At 38.5% G+C, this 19,610-nt stretch overlaps 2 protein-coding genes and 1 long non-coding RNA gene across 4 annotated transcripts; 2 read left to right on the forward strand and 1 right to left on the reverse strand.

Moving 5' to 3' along the window:
- The first annotated feature begins 1,134 nt into the window (after positions 1–1,134).
- On the forward strand, positions 1,135–4,069 carry LOC124858400. Of its 2 annotated transcripts, none has more exons than XR_007035826.1 (4): positions 1,135–1,887; positions 2,695–2,762; positions 3,654–3,729; positions 3,892–4,069. It is a non-coding gene; the product is annotated as an uncharacterized LOC124858400 (long non-coding RNA). The 2 variants fall into 2 exon arrangements; XR_007035825.1 differs by lacking the exon at positions 1,135–1,887 and adding an exon at positions 2,005–2,052.
- Positions 4,070–6,760: 2,691 nt separating this feature from the next.
- mix23 (mitochondrial matrix import factor 23) lies at positions 6,761–13,209 on the reverse strand. The gene is made up of 5 exons (XM_047350145.1): positions 13,057–13,209; positions 9,664–9,789; positions 9,419–9,565; positions 7,143–7,202; positions 6,761–7,058 (listed from the first exon to the last, which is right to left on the reverse strand). The coding sequence occupies exons 1-5, from the start codon at positions 13,105–13,107 to the stop codon at positions 7,011–7,013; spliced, it is 432 nt and encodes a 143-aa protein (XP_047206101.1). The 5' UTR covers positions 13,108–13,209; the 3' UTR covers positions 6,761–7,010.
- Positions 13,210–14,444: 1,235 nt separating this feature from the next.
- Positions 14,445–19,547, forward strand: fam162a (family with sequence similarity 162 member A). The gene is made up of 5 exons (XM_047349775.1): positions 14,445–14,600; positions 16,261–16,335; positions 16,696–16,807; positions 17,294–17,402; positions 18,504–19,547. Exons 1-5 carry the CDS (start codon positions 14,558–14,560, stop codon positions 18,591–18,593), a joined length of 429 nt encoding a protein of 142 aa, XP_047205731.1. The 5' UTR covers positions 14,445–14,557; the 3' UTR covers positions 18,594–19,547.
- The last annotated feature ends 63 nt before the right edge of the window (positions 19,548–19,610 follow it).

Genomic DNA, 19,610 nt, shown 5'->3' on the forward strand with positions numbered 1-19,610 from the left:
TCCCCAAAATAAAATATTCCATAAAAATAAAAAAAATTTGTTACAACTCTGAACGTTTTGATCACAACTTAATATTTTTTGATTGAGATTAGTTTTTTTTTTTTTTGATTGAATATTCCAAAAGTTTTGACCACAATTTATTTTTTTGATTGAGATTAGTTTTTTTTTTGGATTGAGATTAGTTTTTTTTTTTTTGATTGAATAATATTGAGACAGATTTACCTCCATACAGCTCTGGCGGTCAGTAGGGATGAAATAGAACCAGAATTGCAGCCTCCATTCTAATTCATCCTAAAGGTGTTCAAGAAGGTTTAGATCAGGACTCTGAAGAGACCAATTATGTTTTTCCACACCAAACCTTATACACCTGTAGCTATGACGGTGATTGTAACACCAGAATTAATTGATTTGGCTGCTCATTTTGTATGGTATAGTATCATAATTTGTTAGGTCAGTGATATTAGTTACCCCACTGGAAAGATTTCCTTTTATTGTTATCCTATTATTTAGGATAAATGTATTAAAAAGAGTTTATGCATGAAAAAGTGCTTTTAAACATACAATAGGTAGCATTTTGCTGGGTGACCCCGAGCTTTGGAGTGCAGTACATTTGGATGATTTCTTTCCCTCCCCTTCCCACCTGCTCACTGTGTATGGTGTAATGGGAAAAGCGGATTTCAGTAGTACTTGTGTAACTTGATAAAAGTATTCACCTTTTTCCCAGTTGCAGGCCTATATTAATGCTTGTTTAGCCACTCACCTCAGGGAGGAACCAGCTGCAAGGGAGAGAAATGTTCTGATTGACTTCAGTTTCCTGTTTTGCGTTGAATGACCAGACATCTGCTTAGTCACTGTGATGTGACACATCCTGTGAACAAGTCTGTTATAAAAAGGCTTTGCAGTGCAGTAAGTTCAGATGATCTATTTCCCTACCTTACCAACCTATGTCACTTTGGTGACAAGAGAAACTTTGGTTCTGTTTGATTTTCTCAAAGCTTGCTTTTAAAGTTTTGAATTTGTACTATGACTAGGTATTTTATGATTTATAAACTATCAGCACATATTTGCTTTACTTCAATGGCATTTTCTGTTACCTTTCCTTTTTCAAACGGCACATGACAGAAGATGACCTCTGTGTTATGTCATTCATACAATTGGAAAGCATAGTGGATGACAAATGAAAAGTTACTAAAACTATGATCAATTCCAAAACGTTTGATAAAAATTGCTTCAAACACATTTAATTTATTGGAATTTATAGGATTACTAAGTGTGGAGCTAGTAAATTTGTTAAAAAGTCAATTACTTCCTAACATGGATGAGTATTTCAAAACTTACAGTGTGGTTATGCTACTAAGTTAAAAGATTAATATATTTATATATATATTAATATATATTTTAGGATTTTTACAGATGTGTACCAGATGTCCCAGTGATTTTGGAGAGATAGTTGCTTCTTTTTCTTGCCCTATGTATGGTCACTGACATTGAAAAACCCTTAAATCGCCACTAGGGGGCTTTGTTTCTCAGTGAAACGTTTCTGTGGCCTGGCATGACAGGTTGCTTTATGGAAGCCCATTTCCGCCATGAAAGAAAAAATAAAAGACCAGCAGGAGTCATAATTAAGTCATAATTTCGACTTTCAAAGTCATAGTTTCAACTTTCAAAGTCATAATTATGAGATTCAAATTCATAATTATGAGATTCAAAGTCATAATTTCGACTTTCAAAGTCATAATTTCAACTTTCAAAGTCATAATTATGAGATTCAAAGTCATAATTTCGACTTTCAAAGTCATAATTATGAGATACCGGAGCAGTTAGAGACAACCCCACCAGAAAAACAGCATGCTCCAGCATCCAGTTAAATATGATCCTAAATCCAAGGTAAACTGTTAGGACCTCATTATTCGGTAACATTTGCTATTGGATTAAAAGTCAGTAAAAGGACTGTTCGCCTTTCTTGATTGCCTAGGTTATAGTTGTGTTAGTTTTGTGTCGCCATGGAAACGCCTGCAGACTGGCTTTATCATATATGTAAACGAGTGAACTGTAAGTATCAGAGAAAAGCTGCTGGATAGTTTCAGTTTAGATTCCTTCGTTTTAAATGCTTTTTGATTGTGTGGTGGTGTGTACATCGGTCTTTGTCTTAGCTAGCTGCAGGTTAACCGTCAAAGCGCGCTAACCTTGTTATAGCATATTTAGCATGGTTTTTTGAAGTAGTCCGTTGATTAGATCGTTCTTATTTCAGAGTGCGAAAATAAGTTTGTTAATGCACTCCAAGAATTCAACAAGTTAATATGTTTAATCATTTTGCAGCAAAAATATAAGCACTAGCTAGTAGGTGAAAACACACCCATCAGCTTGTTGTATGCACATGTTTTGTTAAGCATAATGTGATTCACTTTCTTCACCGTTAAATAGTTTTTGTCGATATATAGACAAGAGTAAAATATAAGTACGGTAATATGCATCAGTTTTCAACCTTTTTTCTTAGCAGTTTCATGTACACTTAAGCTAAGCGAATGCCGGTGATCTACAGCTTTAGATTGACAATATTTATAAAAGCAATTAAAAATAAAGAAAATTGAAAAACATGGAACTAAACAACAAAACAAATAAAATAAAATAAAAAAAAACAAGCAGGCAGGCCCTGCTAAAAATGTTAAATTCTTAACTTTACTCAACTTTCAGGATACCTACAGGGGCTAAACAGACAGACAGAGGAGGTTCCTTTGACCTGAACCTAAACCTAAACAGAGGTAAGTTGCAACTCTTGTAAAAATCCAATATTGTCTGTTTAAATGAAAGTAATTAAGATCAAATCTAAGATCCTTTTGATGATGTTCATGTACTTGACTGTTTTATAAAGATGACAGTTTTATTTTGGAAAGTGTTCAACCATTAAAATATTTTAGGGGACAAATGTAAACCCAGAACTTTAGTTGTGGAGACACTGGTAGAGTTTTCTTTATTACTTTTATGTAGTTTCTTTGTGTATTGGTTTATGATTGCAGATCTGTACAGCTGTTTGGTTGTCTGTTATCCTGTTTTTTTAAGCTGGAGCTTGAGTCTGAAATAAAGTTTCTATCTGTCATGTAGGTCTGGACAATAAATCAGTAATATATATCACAATATACACGTGATCAGTATCAATAGGTAGTACGTCTGATAGAATATTCAATATATAGAATATTCTCTGAACTCTGATCCAGAACCACATAGCATTCTGGAGGATGTAGGTGGAGGAAAGGCTTTAGCTACTCAGCCTCTCAAGGCCAGCTCAGCTAGGTTGATGGCATCGTTTAACTCACTCCCTCACTCACTGGTGAACTAGCAGCAAGCTAAACTTGCGGAGCAGTAGTTTCATGTTTCACCACTGTGCCTCATAACTGTTTAGAAAATAAATGAATAAATAACGGTGTGAAACCTGTGGATAAAATAGGAAAGGTCACATCACCAGTTTGGCAGTATTTCAGATATAAAAAAAAAACTAATCAATAATTAGTGATATAAACTGATATAAAATGCTTGTATCGTGAAATGTTTTTCAGTAATATCATCCAACCGTACTATCATGTTCATAATAAATCTTTTGCTATGTATATTTTTATTAGACATTATTCATTAGTTATTGTGTGTAACTGTCACAGGATGGATGAGATATATGACTTCTTAAAATCACGGGATGTTTCAGAGGAAGTCATACAACGACTGGAAAAGGATAAGGTAGCTAGATTGTTAAGGAAATCAGTACCATTTAGGAGTTATACAACACTATTATAGAGACATAGTGAAGACAGATAAGTTTTATCATGTGGCCGTTTTTACTGTTTTTTTTTTTTTCATTTTAAAGGTTAAATAACTGTTTTAACAATTTTTTTTCTCTAGATTGACTTCAGTGTCCTTCTGCTCATGACAGATGAGCAGCTTAAGGATTATCTCCCATCATATGGTGATCGACTTGCACTTCTTGGATATTGCAGACGGAGGGAAAATGATCCTGCTGGCCGGAAATAAAAACTTTTTGACCGATTGAGAGCCAAGATTTCAAGGAACAAAGGCAACGATCAGAAGCAGGTCTCAGAAAATGTTAGCATCAGAAATGCTCAAAAAGTTGAGATAGGATGGCTGAATTCTCGAGATGGGAAGTTTTTTCAAGTTAGGACAAAGAAAGGTGGTGGAACAAGAAAAATTGATGTGTTAAAGGACTGTAGAAAAAATGAGTAAATTGAAAAGGCAGTGAGTTTGTTTTTTCCATCTCAAAGAAATTCACAGGGAAGAATTACAGATTTTGAGGTTGACATGACAGATTTTCAGGAACATTCACTTGATCAACATATTACCGTTGGAGAACTTTATGAACAGACAAAACTACCTGTTTTGCGATTTTACCTAACAACCAAAAAGAAGGACACTGGCAGTGACTCAGAACCAGACAGCCCCAGTGGAAATGAACAAGGAGCTTTAAGTTTTTCTACTCACTCTCAGGTTTGCACACCACTGACTCAATCCAAAGCACCAGACAGTGTTGATGTCATATATGTTGGAACCAGCAGTGACCTGACAAACAGCGGCAGTGATAATGTTCACCTAGTTTACTCTACTGATGACATGGGTGATTTGTCCAATGTCCAAGAGCTAGATGCAGCAATCAATGTTGACATTTTAGAAGACAGTGGCACTGTTACCTTTTTCACAGGACACATTTCTAACACAGATAGTCTCAGTCTTGATGACACCCTTCCGCTGTCTTCACAGTCATCTAGTCCAGTGCTTTCTTCTTTACACTTTGATTCTTTGGACGAGCCCATTGTTCAGAGAGAAGGAATTAAAAAAATCCTTGTTCTTCACCGTGGCCAAATCCTGAAAGAAGTAATTTCACATTTTTGTGATCTAAGTGTCACTCAGGAGGACATATGTATTCAAGTGGTGCTTCCTGATGGAAGGCGAGAAAAGGCTGTTGATGATGGAGGAGTTTTGAGGGATGTCCTCTCTGAGTTTTGGCAGGACTTTTATGAACAGTGTACAATGGGCAATAACTTTAAGGTGCCCTACTTGCGTTATGATTTTGGACAGCAACAATGGGAAATCATTGGCCGAATCATTGCCTTTGGCTGGCAAAAACAGAAGTACCTGCCTATAAAACTTGCTCCAGTAATACTGGAACAAGCAGCTCTTGGTTGTATAAAGAGTCCTCTTGTTGATAGCTTCCTAAGGTATGTAACAGAGTCCGATCGAATGGTGTTTGAATCTTGCCATTCAGATTTTCAGAGTGTGGACAGAGAAGAGCTTCTGGAAATCATGGATCTCCATAACTGTCGAAGAGTACCAACAGCTGATAACATTGAGCTACTACTTGAGGAGCTTGCCCACCAAAAGCTCATTCAGGAACCTGCCTTTGTTATTGAGCAGTGGAGCACTGTGCTTTCCCCGCTGAGGTCAGAGTTGGAAAGTATTACAGCTGCATATGAAAATCTCCAACCAACATTAAGAAAGGTTATACGTTCAATTGTATAACCCTGCAGTCATGAATGTACAGCAGAAAAACATCAGCAGATATTTAAGTTCTTATCTCAGAGAATCAGACACACAGCACCTGTCACTTTTTCTTCGGTTCTGCACAGGATCTGATTTGTTTCTTCAAAAAACCATCAGTGTTAGTTTCACTCAACTTCAAGGTATTCAGAGACGGCCAGTTGCCCACACATCCGGTTGCTACCTAGAGTTGCCAGTTAATTATGATAACTATCCAGAGTTTCGACACAAAATAAACAAGGTCCTAGAAAGTGGTGTATGGGTGATGGATATAGTGTAACAGACTTCAGCTGAAGAACATGTGACTAAGGATATTTTTTGCATTAAACTTTCAAAGTTTAGCATAGTCTTAAAAACAGTTTTTTAGCTCATCTTACCTCCACAGTGTTTCTATTTTGCATTGTATTGTTCTCTAGAGTATTTATAAGACCTGCAATGTCACAGTAGGCACTCTCCTACCGGCGTTTGTTTTTTTTCTGTTAAAAGTAATCCAAAGTTAAAGTTTAAAACATAAATTTGAGTTGGCAGTAAAATTTATTTTCTCAATATTTTGGGTTTAATAAATGTAAAGATATTGTATTGCTGCTATAATTTTATTTGACTTTTAATCATTTTACTTGAGGCCGCAAAAGCTGGTTAATTCCACAGTTAAAAATACAATATGGCCGTTACGCTTGTAAACAAGCAGCTCTTAGTTGTATAAATCATTTATGAATAATTTCTAAGGTTTTCTTATATTATTCACCTACTTTAAATGTTCAGTGCATGAACATGTTGCTACTCTGTTTGAATATAGTTCTGGAACAAATGGAGTAAAGTGTTTTATTTACCCTTATTCATGAAAATGTGTTTTTGTTTACTCAGCATTTTATTTATATCGCTGTTATAAGCAAGCATAACCTTAAAATATCTTCAATAACAGATTGGTGCCATTGCACCAATCAAGATTGAATAAGATTTTGTAAAAATACAGACCATGCCAAAGAGTTTTTGACCATATTAGTGCTTGTTGTGGTGTTCCTTCTGAGAGATAAGTAATGTCTGTCAAAAATATTTAAATATATTAATCTAAGATATGAGGAGATGTGTCACTTTGTGGAGCACCAACAATAAAGAGGTCTATTAAAAGACAGGAAAACAGAACCACTTCAGTTCATTGCATGTCAGAAGCACCAAGTTTCGCAAACTCCTTTCAAACGACATCAAACACAGACAACAGAAGTCATTTGAAAACAGTTCATTGTCTTTTTAAAAAAAGCTTTTTGTACAATAACTCCTTGTGAAGAACAAAGAGGACTCATACAGCAATCGTTCAGCAATAATGACACTGAAAATAGGTGAAGTGGAGAGGAGCTCCGATTGGTCTGGAAGACTAGCGGCCTACGGTCGGTACTTTGCGGCAGCTCTCACGCTCAGCTCCTGTCTGGGTTCAAACACACCGAAGAGGCTCTTTTTCCTCAGAGGGATCTTCACTACACCTTTGGAGGCAGGTAGTGGTTTCTGCATCGTTCAATGAAAACCTGAATGGAAAGAGAACCATAAGTAACGACAAAGTTCTACATTATGTGAGAACCCGTACAGGTGTGATAGGTGTATTTATGTACCTTCAAACTTCTATCATTGACAACTTCTTCGACGTTCAGCTCTGACTGCATGAGCTTTAACTGGAGGAAAGACAACACAAGAGTAAGATGAGACAATCATTGAGTTTGCACAAAGAAAATGCAACGTAGGTTAGGGCTGCACAATACATCGAAGATATCGTCATCACAATATCAGTGTGTATAACATTCATATTGCGAAGGACTGTTAGGAGTGCCATAATTGTTGGCTAATATATTACAAGTGTTAAGAGCTTGCATTTTACAAGTTAATATAATACTTGGCCAGTTGGACAGAGTCTCATGATACCAGATTTTCCAACGGAGACAAATGACGTTGACCAAAATGCCAAAGGTCACAGAGTGATGAGAAAGAGAGGAGATGAGAAAATAGGCATGCATCCCATCTGATATCCTCCTTGCAGTACGGTATTTATCAATATTATTGCCATTGTCTGCCTTAAGTCTGGTTTTTCCCTGCAGGAGGGATAGTTTGCTTTGAGATTAACCACTCTTGTGTTAACACATCTCACTAAACCAAGAAGTAAACATAACCTACATATACAGTGCCTTGCGAACGTATTCGGCCCCCTTGAACTTTTCAACCTCTTGCCACATTTCAGGCTTCAAACATAAAGATATAAAATTCTAATTTTTTTGTGAAGAATCAACAAGTGGGACACAATCGTGAAGCGGAATAAAATTTATTGGATGTGTCAAACTTTTTTAACAAATTAAAAACTGAAAAGTGGGGCGTGCAATATTATTCGGCCCCTTTACTTTCAGTGCAGCAAACTCACTCCAGAAGTTCAGTGAGGATCTCTGAATGATCCAATGTTGTCCCAAATGACTGATGATGATAAATAGAATCCACCTGTGTGTAATCAAGTCTCCGTATAAATGCACCTGCTCTGTGATAGTCTCAGGGTTCTGTTCAAAGCGCAGAGAGCACCATGAAGACCAAGGAACACACCAGGCAGGTTCGAGATACTGTTGTGGAGAAGTTTAAAGCCGGATTTGGATACAAAAAGATTTCCCAAGCTTTAAACATCCCAAGGAGCACTGTGCAAGCAATCATATTGAAATGGAAGGAGTATCAGACCACTGCAAATCTACCAAGACCCGGCCGTCCCTCTAAACTTTCATCTCGAACAAGGAGAAGACTGATCAGAGATGCAGCCAAGAGGCCCATGATCACTCTGGATGAACTGCAGAGATCTACAGCTGAGGTGGGAGAGTCTGTCCATAGGACAACAATCAGTCGTACACTGCACAAATCTGGCCTTTATGGAAGAGTGGCAAGAAGAAAGCCATTTCTCAAAGAAATCCATAAAAAGTCTCGTTTAAAGTTTGCCACAATCCACCTGGGAGACACACCAAACATGTGGAAGAAGGTGCTCTGGTCAGATGAAACCAAAATCAAACTGTTTGGCCACAATGCAAAACGATATGTTTGGTGTAAAAGCAACACAGCTCATCACCCTGAACACACCATCCCCACTGTCAAACATGGTGGTGGCAGCATCATGGTTTGGGCCTGCTTTTCGTCAGCAGGGACAGAGAAGATGGTCAAAATTGATGGGAAGATGGATGGAGCCAAATACAGGACCATTCTGGAAGAAAACCTGTTGGAGTCTGCAAGAGACCTGAGACTGGGATGGAGATTTATCTTCCAACAAGACAATGATCTAAAACATAAAGCCAAATCTACAATGGAATGGTTCACAAATAAACGTATCCAGGTGTTGGAATGGCCAAGTCAAAGTCCAGACCTGAATCCAATCGAGAATCTGTGAAAAGAGCTGAAGACTGCTGTTCATGAACGCTCTCCATCCAACCTCACTGAGCTCCAGTTGTTTTGCAAGGAAGAATGGGCAAGAATTTCAGTCTCTTGATGTGGAAAACTGATAGAGACAAACCCGAAGCGACTTGCAGCTGTAATTGCAGCAAAGGGTGGCGCTACAAAGTATTAATGCAAGGGGGCCGAATAATATTGCACGCCCCACTTTTCAGTTTTTTATTTGTTAAACAAGTTTGACACATCCAATAAATTTCATTCCACTTCACGATTGTATCCCACTTGTTGTTGATTCTTCACAAAAAATAACAATTTTATATCTTTATGTTTGAAGCTTGAAATGTGGCAAGAGGTTGAAAAGTTCAAGGGGGCCGAATACGTTCGCAAGGCACTGTAAAAGTAGTTCGAATGCACTTTTCTAGACCAAATTTATTATAGTATATTATTATCCACAGAATTATGTTTAACTTTTCTCGCTTACGTTGGTCTGCTCCTTTCGAAGCTGTTTGATCAGTTTCAGATTTTCGCTGTCTTTTCCTCGTTCTTCCCGCAGCTGTGCCACCACATCCGATTTCTGCGCTATACAGGCCTTAATGGCTTTGTCTCTACTCAGATGGGCTTTCATCAACTGTGAGATGCAGGTAAGAAATGCGGGACACAAGTTACAACCGTGCAGAAACCTAAAAAGGTCAAAGTTGAAAAATGTCTTATTCTTCTGGCACTTACCGACTCATAAAGTTCTTTGCAGGTCTGTGTGGCGTCCACTTTTCCTGAGAAGGACACGGTGGGCACAGTAGTGTTCAGGGCGTGGACGATACGGTCGTCTATGGTGCGCATCACCTTCAGCCCCTCCTGAGAAACAAAGACACTTTAACTTACATTTTAAAGGATCAATTTTATCTCAGGTTAAAAACATTCATGAACATGAGCTGTGTGCATTCAACATAAACAAAGGACAAAACAAGGGCTTGCAGAAGTACTCAAATTTATCTCCAATTCAGGTCACAGATTCTCACATTAAGGTCTGGACTTTAACTAGGCCTTTCTAAAACATGAATATCTTTCTCTTGCTGTATATTTAGGGATGTTGTCTTTTTGGAGGGTAAACCTCCATCTCACTCCCATGACTTTTACACCCACTAATAGACTGTCTTCCAGGATTTGCTCTGCATTTGGACCCATCCACTCAGACCGGGTTCTATGTCTCTGATGAAGAAAAGCATCCTCACAGCATGATGCTGCCACTACTATGTTTCACTGTGTGGATGGTGTGTCTGGGGTAATGTACAGAGTTAGTTCTCAGCCACACAGAGTTTTTGATGAAAAGTAAATTTTTCTGTTCTATGACACCATGACCTTCTTCCACATTTTTTCCCCTACACGGCATGTGAAAAACTTCAAGTGGCTTTCTTTGAAGAATAGGTTCTGTTTTGCCAGTTTTGACAAGTGTACAGCTAATCTGCCAACAGATAATCCCACCTGAGTTGTGAATCTCTGAAGCTCCTCATGAGTTATGACAGGCCCCTAGGATGTCCCTGAAAAATACTCTCCGTGTCCTTCCTACCTGTCAAGTGGACAATCATGTCTTGGTAGGTTTGCAGTTTGGCCATTTTCAAATGACAGATTCAGTGTTTAGGGAGATGTTTAAAACTTGGAATACTGTTTGCTATGGAAGCAAATCGTTACCATATTTCAAATGAAAAAGCATTTTAAGAATGTGGCCGCATTGTTTGACTCATAAATGAAATAAGTTATTAATAATCCTATTTGCATTTTAATTTTCTTCTTCAAGACTGCTCATTCTTTCACTTAATTAAAATGAAAAAGACATTTGAGATTTATTTTTCAAAATGTACCCCAGCAAATAGATACTAAAATTCAATTTGAAATGTAAAATTTGAAAATGAAAAAGCATTTCCAGAAATGCTTTTTCATTTTAAGAATATGGCTGCATTGTTTGACCCATAAATAAAATTAGTAATCAATCATCCTATTTGCATTTGCATTTTCTTCTTCATGACTGCACATTTTATGCCATAATCAAAAAGAAAACAAAGCAGACATCGCTTTTTCGTTTTCGTGGTCTGCCCGCAAAATACTGCCCAGAACTCGAAAACGAAAAAGCATTCAGAGCTGCGGGCGCAGAAGAGTGACGTCAGCAGCCGCTCTTCCTCAGCTCCCTGCTGACCGAGCTACCCATCTTGTTCGGTAGGGGGCGCTGTGCACGTCTGCATTGCATTACATTGCAAACGTGCCGAGAAATTGATTGAATTGCAGCAGGACCGAGCTCAATTTGTGGCAGTGGCAGGAAGAACTGGTAGTTCCGCCACAGCTCCACAGTTCCGGTGGGGTGGCAGCTTCGGTGGCAGGCTGCCACAGCTTGCCGCACGGTGGCACGGGATTCCGCGAGGATGCCAGAAAGTGCCAGACCGGCCGTAAAACTTGCCAATGCGGTTGCCGCTGTTTTTGTGGAAGCTGATGCTGATTATCGGCAAATGGGTTGTCATTATTGTTATAGCCTGTTACCTTTACATAATGATTTCATTATTGATTATTATTTAATAAACAGCTTTAGACCCATAACATAAGGTGATTGTATTTACTTGACATGGAAAATAAATAGCACTATGTGTATGTGTGACGTGTTGAAAGGATGACGATTTATTGCACAAACAGTCGGTTTATTATAGAGCACGAGCGGCTATTCTGAATCGTCACTCACAGAAAAATATAAATAAATGCTTAAAAAGACGCTGGATGTCCCACGCCATAAGGCTGCCACAAGGATGCCACAGCCTGCCACCGGAACTACCAGTTCTGCCTGCCACTGCCACAAATTGAGCTCGGTCCTGCTGCAATTCAATCAATTTCTCGGCACGTTTGCAATGTAATGCAATGTAGACGTGCACAGCGCCCCCTACCGAACAAGATGGGTAGCTCGGTCAGCAGGGAGCTGAGGAAGAGCGGCTGCTGACGTCACTCTTCTGCGCCCGCAGCTCTGAATGCTTTTTCGTTTTCGAGTTCTGGGCAGTACTTTGCGGGCAGACCACGAAAACGAAAAACAATGTCTGCTTTGTTTTCTTTTTGATTATGGCATAAAATGTGCAGTCATGAAGAAGAAAATGCAAATGCAAATAGGATGATTGATTACTAATTTCATTTATGAGTCAAATAATGCAGCCACATTCTTAAAATGAAAAAGCATTTCTGGAAATGCTTTTTCATTTTCAAATTTTACATTTCAAATTGAATTTTGGTATCTATTTGCTGGGGTACATTTTGAAAAATAAATCTCAAATGTCTTTTTCATTTTAATTAAGTGAAAGAATGAGCAGTCTTGAAGAAGAAAATTAAAATGCAAATAGGATTATTGATAACTAATTTCATTTATGAGTCAAACAATGCAGCCACATTCTGAAAATGCTTTTTCATTTGAAATATGATAACGATTTGCTTCCATAGTTTGCAACCCTACTTCCTCCACAGTGTCCTTCAGGACACGTCTGCTGTGTTCACAAGCGGATTTCAAGAGGCCTTCGGAGAACACCTGAATATTTGCTGACATTAAATTACTCACCAAACAGAGGTTTTCTAATTGGGTGCCAGATGGTTGCACTGCAGTTATCTTGGAGGGGACTGAATACAAATGGCACAACTTTTTTTTTAATAGGGTAATTTTAAAAACAATTATATTTTTCCTGTAACTTGCACAACTGTGTAGAAAATTGGACTCCAATGAAAGTTCGAGGGGTATGAAAACTGCTGTGATGTCCTAAATAATCTAATCTAATCCAAGTTCCTGATGGTTACTTTTAGGATTTATGTAATTATTAAAGCAATTTGACCTGAATGCAAACTGTATGTGTTTTTAATCAAGAACAGAACTAAGCGACAATTCAGTGATTAATCAGACCCGGGTCAGCTGATGGTATCTCCAAGCACACATGCTGCCAGGTACCAGTTCTGTAATCCAGTCTGGATCCTTGAAGGATCAGAGGGGTCACATTACTAGGAAGATAAACAACCGGCCACGTCACCATCTGAGAACTAAGGACTGCGGTCGGTCTCTCATTGCGCAGCTTTTGTCAAAAAATAACGAATCCCTTTGATTTAATTTACCTGAAACATGGAAAAATCCTCACAGTTTAAAGTTCCATCGGGCGCCGCCATATTAGACTGTAGGGTCCTTCACAACACCAGCACGAGATGGCTGTCCAAGCAGCGCCTGAACGGAAACTTACTTAATTACTTAGTTCTCATCAGGCACTCTGCCTGATTGCACCGCTTTAACCACTTGCAAGTCCGCCATATTATAAGTGGCAAATTAAACTGGGTTTCCTAAATAAAATAAACTTATTAAATAATTAAGACACAGTTATGCAGTATTTATTTTTATTACTAATAATATAAATAAATTACACAAAACTGAACAAATCACAATAAAACAGAAGAAGCAAAATAACATATTTGGTATTTGTTTCATAAAAATAAAAAAAACCAAAGCAAAACATGAATTATCATTATATTTTATTTATTTATTATTTTTTCACTTTCTAACTAATGTCCTCCTAACGCCTCACATTAGACCATACTGTCACTTTTGTTGTATTGTGAAAATACCATAAAGTCATACTAAAGAGGATGTATCCAGAATAAACAGGGTAAAACATTACCATATGACAGGCATCTAACTGAACTACCTTGCATGAAAGATGTGGTGGATGTGCACGGCTTTAAAACCTACCGCTGTTCAAGGGTTGTGCCATTGTTGTTCTGTTTCAGTACAGCTGTTAACAGGAGGAACCACTGGCATACTGAGCTGGGAGAAGTGTGCTGTATGGATGTATGGTTGGATGGTTGCACAGGCAGTGCCAACCAAACAGGAACACCTGCATGTCACCATTATTACAGGAAATGCTTCTCTATCTTTTGATAGATCCTTTACAGCCATTACATGTTATCATTTTTGGCTTAAACTGTTGGCATGACATGGATCGCCTTCTATAAAACATCTAGAAATGATGTGTTCGAATGGAACTTGTGATTCCAGCATGGCAAGTCATTCACACTAGGGGAGGAACTGAACCTATCTGAGCTTTCAAATAGGTTTAGTCATAGTCTATAGTCATAAAGCAATTAAGTACAACTTTGTTTGAAGATAGTGCTTCACGATTAACAGTAAAACAAGAAGTGAAAGGGGGGCCAGTAAACTCAACCCCATTTAAAAAACACAAAACACATGCATGAATAAAAGATGAAACAACAGAGGCCATATGGAACATGATCTTTTTTTGGACATGTAATAAATTTGAACAACTTGAATCGAACATTTAGGCCAGTGTTTTATGTGACCTCGATGTCATTTCGTGTTATATTTCTTTATGTGTTTATTATGAGTTCAAACGAGGTCAAACTGACTTCCAGCGTATCAAAAACTTGCCTTTCACAATATGGCGGCCACGTTGACGTGCTACCCTGACCCATTCCGGCGTCTTCTACGTCATACGCTGCGCAGGGCCTGCATTTGTGCAGTAGTTGACTTTCTGTAACTGAAGGAGAAGTTTCAGCTGCTGTTTGCTGCACGGTTTCTGGACACACCGGCAGTTTAACCCAGACAGACATGAATTTCGTCAGATCTCGTCTCTCCGTCGGAAACCTTTTCGGTTCGTATGAATAAGTTATTTTTGTAGCTAATGTCGATTTAAAAAAAATCGAACTAGCATGCTCCGCCTTCTCTTTCGCTTTCTACTTGTTCTTAGTGGGCTTTTCAGAACCTGTTAGTGGCTCACATTCCATTTAAATAAGTGATTGTAATAAGTGACCCGCTAAATTCATGTTTTTGTGGCTCAGTAATGTTGAAATGAAGGTTGGCTGCAAAATACGTGTTGTTTTATAGTCGCATAATAGCATGCGCGTTTCCTGCTCATGTTAGTGTATGCTGCATGAGTTTTTCTTAATGGAAACTTACAATTATCTCTATTTTTTATTAATTATTTTCACATTCTCAAACTGTAGTACATTTTTCATAGTATTAACACGTATTTAAAAAAAATATACATTTTCAATACATTTTAGTCTTGCATTAACGGGAAGTCTATCCATCAATTATTTATTTATATGTTTAGTTCATTTGTTTATTTGCTTTTAGCTTAAGATGAATAATTAATTTATCATTTAACTTTATTCTAGTAACAGTTTTTATGTTGCCTAAATTTAATTTTGCTTTTAGTTGAACTTCAATAATTAAACGTATTTATTTCTTCTCTGCCTGTCCAAAAAAAAAAAAAAAAAAAAAATCACCACCTGGGTTTAACAAAGCAAATAAGTAAGAACCCCCAGTTGGATAATTACTGCATGGATTATTATTTTTGTTCAACTCGCTGCTGCAGGAGTAGCTTCTCATTTCCTAAACAGCCATGTTGTCATGGAGAAGATGTTCATCTGTTTCAGAAGTGTTTCATTATTGGCCACACATCAACCAAAGAAAACATGTGAGGGGATTGCTCAAACTACTTAAATTGGGTTTAGAACTGTCCAACGCATTAACTGGAAGGATAGCGGAGAGCCATCATCTTTATGGAAGAAATGTGGTCGCAAATACACTCTTGAAAGATCGCAACCAGGGATGAAATTAAACGTTTAGTGAAATCAAATCGTAAAAAAGACAACAGAACTCATGGCTTTGTTCAGTAGCGAGAGTAAGAGCGTTTCCACACTTCCAAGGCGAAGGGAACTCAATGGATTGAGACCAAACAGGTGTGTAGCCTTTGGAAAACCACTGATCAGTGAGGCTAAGCAGGGAAAAAAGGCTTCAATTTGCTATAGAGTATAAAATTGGATTCTGGAGCAATAGAAGAAAGTCCTGTGGTCTAATGAATCCATACTTACCCTCTTCCAGAGTGATGGGTGTATCAGGGTAGGAAGAGAGGTGCATGAAGTGATGCCTTCATCATACCCTGGGCAGGGGTTGCTGCAGTTGGTCCGGCTTTGGTTCAGCAACCTTATGGGCCCAAAGACTGAGGTCAGCTGACTACCTGGAATACCAGGTGTCTGACCAGTAAATTTTATGTTCTTGCATATTTGATTATAATGCACTTGTCAGTATCTTGTAAAATATCTGCTATAAATCTAGCTTCAACTAATTTGTATGAAAAGTGGCCTACAAATAAAATTTGATAGAACAATAAACAATATCCCAGTTCAGTGATTGCTTGTTCCATCTAAAGTTAATAAATAGGAATAAATCATTTTGAGCGAGGTAAATTAGAAAATTAGCAAATATTTTGAATATACAGTACATCTGTTTGTTTAACTTCAATCCAGGTCAGCGGTTCCGAGGGATGTGCAATAAACTTCCAGAGACCAAACCAGAGTCCTCACCGGCAGCTCCAGCAGAAGGTGGGGTTTTGGATTGCAGACAAATTGTCCCTTTTCCTTAGCCCTAACATGCCCATCCCTGCAGTGCAACTTGATTCACTAATCGTCTATTCTTACCTGCACTACAGAAAGGTGTTGCATGCCAGATAATGTAAGACTTTGTTAAAATAAAAAACAAAGTGCTAAAATATAAGTTGTCCTAATGTTTTAAAAGCGCCCTGGACTTGTGCTTTATGATTGTTTGAAGTAGTCTGTAGTCCCAAGAGACAGAGAGGAGCACAGGAAATGGGGTCATAATCTGGGTGATGGAGCAAAACACTGATTTGAGCCGAGGAAATGAATAAGCTGATGCCCACTTACCCCTCCCTTCCCTCTGTACAGAACCCCGTCCCTTATTCAAACCCCCCGGCTACAGACCCTCCAACTTGGACAGGAAGATTTTACTGTGGGCAGGTCGCTTCAAGTCCCTGGACCAGATCCCAGACACTGTGTCGTAAGTAGCCCTTTCCTGTTTATTCCAGACCCCCCCCGCCATCGTATTACCTCCACATCACAAGAACAGAGCTGATTAAGTGGATGAGCGGCCGTGCAGCGTGTAGCAGGCTCCTCTGAGACGTCCTTAGTTCAAACAATGTGTCTGTTTGTGCCTGGAGGTAATTAACGTGGCTCCTGACATCAGGGTGGAGATCACATCTGATCTGCTGCTGTGATTAGAGAAAGATCTGCTTGTCATGCTTACAAGGTAAATTCGGCCTACCTGTTACTGTAGACATGGAGCTTAGTGTCCAACACAGGGGCGAAACTTGCTTGTCCTGATTATAAATATTTATATATGATGTGAGCTCGAAAATCCAGCAATTTTTTAATGTAGCTGTAAAAAAAGCAAATATGAACAAAATATAGCGTCTTCCCTGTTCGTTCCTCACTCATACTGAACCAACAATGGCTTTTTAATCATGAATTTTCATATTCCCCACAGCTTTGAGACGATTGACAACGCCAGAAACAAAATCCGAGTGAAAGCTGCCTATCTGATGATGGCGTTGTCAATAGGAGCCTGTGTGGTTATGGTGGTCATGGGCAAAAAAGTGAGTGACAAAGCAGAAATTCATCGCACGTACGTTCTGTTCTGGTCCGCTAGCTGTCTGTTCTACAGAGATGTGGCATCACGGGAATTTTTTCATGTCTGTGCTAGTCTCTTCTGCTGAGTCATCCTGAATAAGGTAACAGGAAACGGGTCTTTGTTTCGACTCAACGTCCCAAAACAGAGCCGTGGTTCTGTGTGATTGGAAAGCTGCAGATGCTGAGACCTTTACATAATAAACCAGAATTCAGTTGACTTCTGGGATTATTAATATGCACTTAAATTGTTCATTTTTCCAGGTAGGAATTACTTCAGTGACTTTATTTATTTTGTAAAACTAGTGTGTAGGTTTCACACCAAATGAACATTATACTGAGAGGCTCAAATACATCTACTGCCTAGAAAAATAGAGGCACATCGAATCTTTTCAAACCTATTCATTTTACAACTCTAAAAGCCTCTTGCTAATTAAAAACCTGAAAGGTATGCCGTGTATTTGTTCCCCAACTCACTACTTTGTAGAACCACATTTAGCTGAAATCTCAGCTTCTAGTCTTTTTGAAGTTGGTTTCTACAAGCTCATTATCCCCAGAAACTGAGGTTTTCTCTTCACAAAATAGCTTAATCTAGTCAGATTTAATGGAGTGGGTTTATAGGCAGTAATTTTAAGTCTCGACACAAATTCTAAATTGGATTTCAGTCTGGTCTTTGTCAGGGCCATTCCAACACATAAATCTATCGCGCTTCAAGGTGAATCTTCACCTCAGTCTCAAGTCTTGCAGCTACTAGCTGGATTTCCCCATCTTCATCTTCTCTCAGCCTCCCATATATTATCTACCTCATCTAACCTATTTGAAGAGAAGCATCCCCATAGCATGATGGTGCCACCACTTTGTTACACCGTGGGAATGATGTCTTCAAGTAGTAGTCTTCTTCCCTAAACAGCATTTTGCATAATGGCAAAAAGATTGAGTTTTGGTGTAATCTGTGTCACTAATATGTTACACATACACCTTAGACAACACAATATATTACAAATATCTCATATAACTGTAAATTATGATATGAACCAAACTCCTACCCTGATTCCATCCTGTTTTTGCAGGCTGCTGGCAGAAATGAGTCCCTGACTGTATACAACTTGGAGAAGAAGGCCAAATGGAGGGAGGAACTTGAGAAAGAAAAGACTCAGTGATAAAGGACAACTCTGCTTAATAGCCGTAATACAGTTGCAACCAGAGATTTTCATACAAGATATAAAAAGAAAACACTCCTCCAGATGCAACAATGGTCATGATGGTTTTAGTCCCTATGTGCATTTTCAAACTGTGATCTGGCTTTTCTGACTTCTACCTTGTAGAGTGGCCTTACAGCCCATGTCGGACCAGGACTCTTTGCTTTTGTTCTGAGGTTTCACACCAAACATGTCCACCTCTGGGACGCAAAAGCAGTTTCCTTTCTTAATGGTATAGCTGGACATTTCCATGCTGATGAAAGTTTCCCCTTTAGGCATCTGGACATTTCAGCCAAGGATGAACCAGTCTTTTGGAGATCCTCAGTTCTCTTCCTGGTAGTTTGTTTCTTTAGATTTTCCAACATCATCGCAAGAAAACAGTTTGATGCATCAACGTAAAATACATCCAAAGGGGTCCCTCGTTTGAACTCAGAAGTATACAAAGTCATTACATCATCGCCACCTGGCCTTAGCAAATAGAAACAGTCTGATGAATTGTCAGTGAGAAAAATGCCATAAACCTAAAAAAGTGTTTGTGTCTTTTTACACATATGTACCAGAGCTCTCAACCTACGGAGGAGTAGAAAGGTAGTGACCATCTCACAGTAAGAACCTGAACTAGTGGCACTTTTCACAACAACCAGGACATTGGGCTCAATGTGCAGAAACCTATAGCGGTACCAAGCCAAAATCTGCAGTGGGAATTGAATGAAAATAGATTTCTGACTGCTTAATTTTGAATACATAACTGTGGCAATTTGTTTCCATTGTGAATACATGTTTTAGTTTTAAAAATAGTGGAGTAGTGGATCCAGTGTAAAAGATTCTTCATCTTGTTCATATATTGATTTCATTAAGTTTGCTAATGGCTGTTGTGGCATCTGTGTCTAAAGTAATAAAGAAAAATCAGTTTAATGAAGTAATGATTCTTTGGATACATCCTGCCACCTAAATAACTTACTGGCGGGTTTTACTCAT

This window comes from Girardinichthys multiradiatus, chromosome 21 (assembly GCF_021462225.1).
Source record: "Girardinichthys multiradiatus isolate DD_20200921_A chromosome 21, DD_fGirMul_XY1, whole genome shotgun sequence".
Classification (NCBI taxonomy): domain Eukaryota; kingdom Metazoa; phylum Chordata; class Actinopteri; order Cyprinodontiformes; family Goodeidae; genus Girardinichthys; species Girardinichthys multiradiatus.

Bases quoted from the DNA above. Each gene is read 5' to 3' on its own strand.
- mix23 (XM_047350145.1), bottom strand. From the start codon at position 13,107: ATGGCGGCGCCCGATGGAACTTTAAACTGTGAGGATTTTTCCATGTTT. The intron at 9,566-9,663 runs GTAAGTGCCAGA...TGCATCTCACAG, and splicing joins GCAAAGAACTTTATGAGTCG to TTGATGAAAGCCCATCTGAG. The intron at 7,203-9,418 runs GTAAGCGAGAAA...TCTTTCCTCCAG, and splicing joins TTCGAAAGGAGCAGACCAAC to TTAAAGCTCATGCAGTCAGA.
- fam162a (XM_047349775.1), top strand. From the start codon at position 14,558: ATGAATTTCGTCAGATCTCGTCTCTCCGTCGGAAACCTTTTCG. The intron at 16,336-16,695 runs GTGGGGTTTTGG...CCCTCTGTACAG, and splicing joins ACCGGCAGCTCCAGCAGAAG to AACCCCGTCCCTTATTCAAA. The intron at 17,403-18,503 runs GTGAGTGACAAA...CTGTTTTTGCAG, and splicing joins TGGTGGTCATGGGCAAAAAA to GCTGCTGGCAGAAATGAGTC.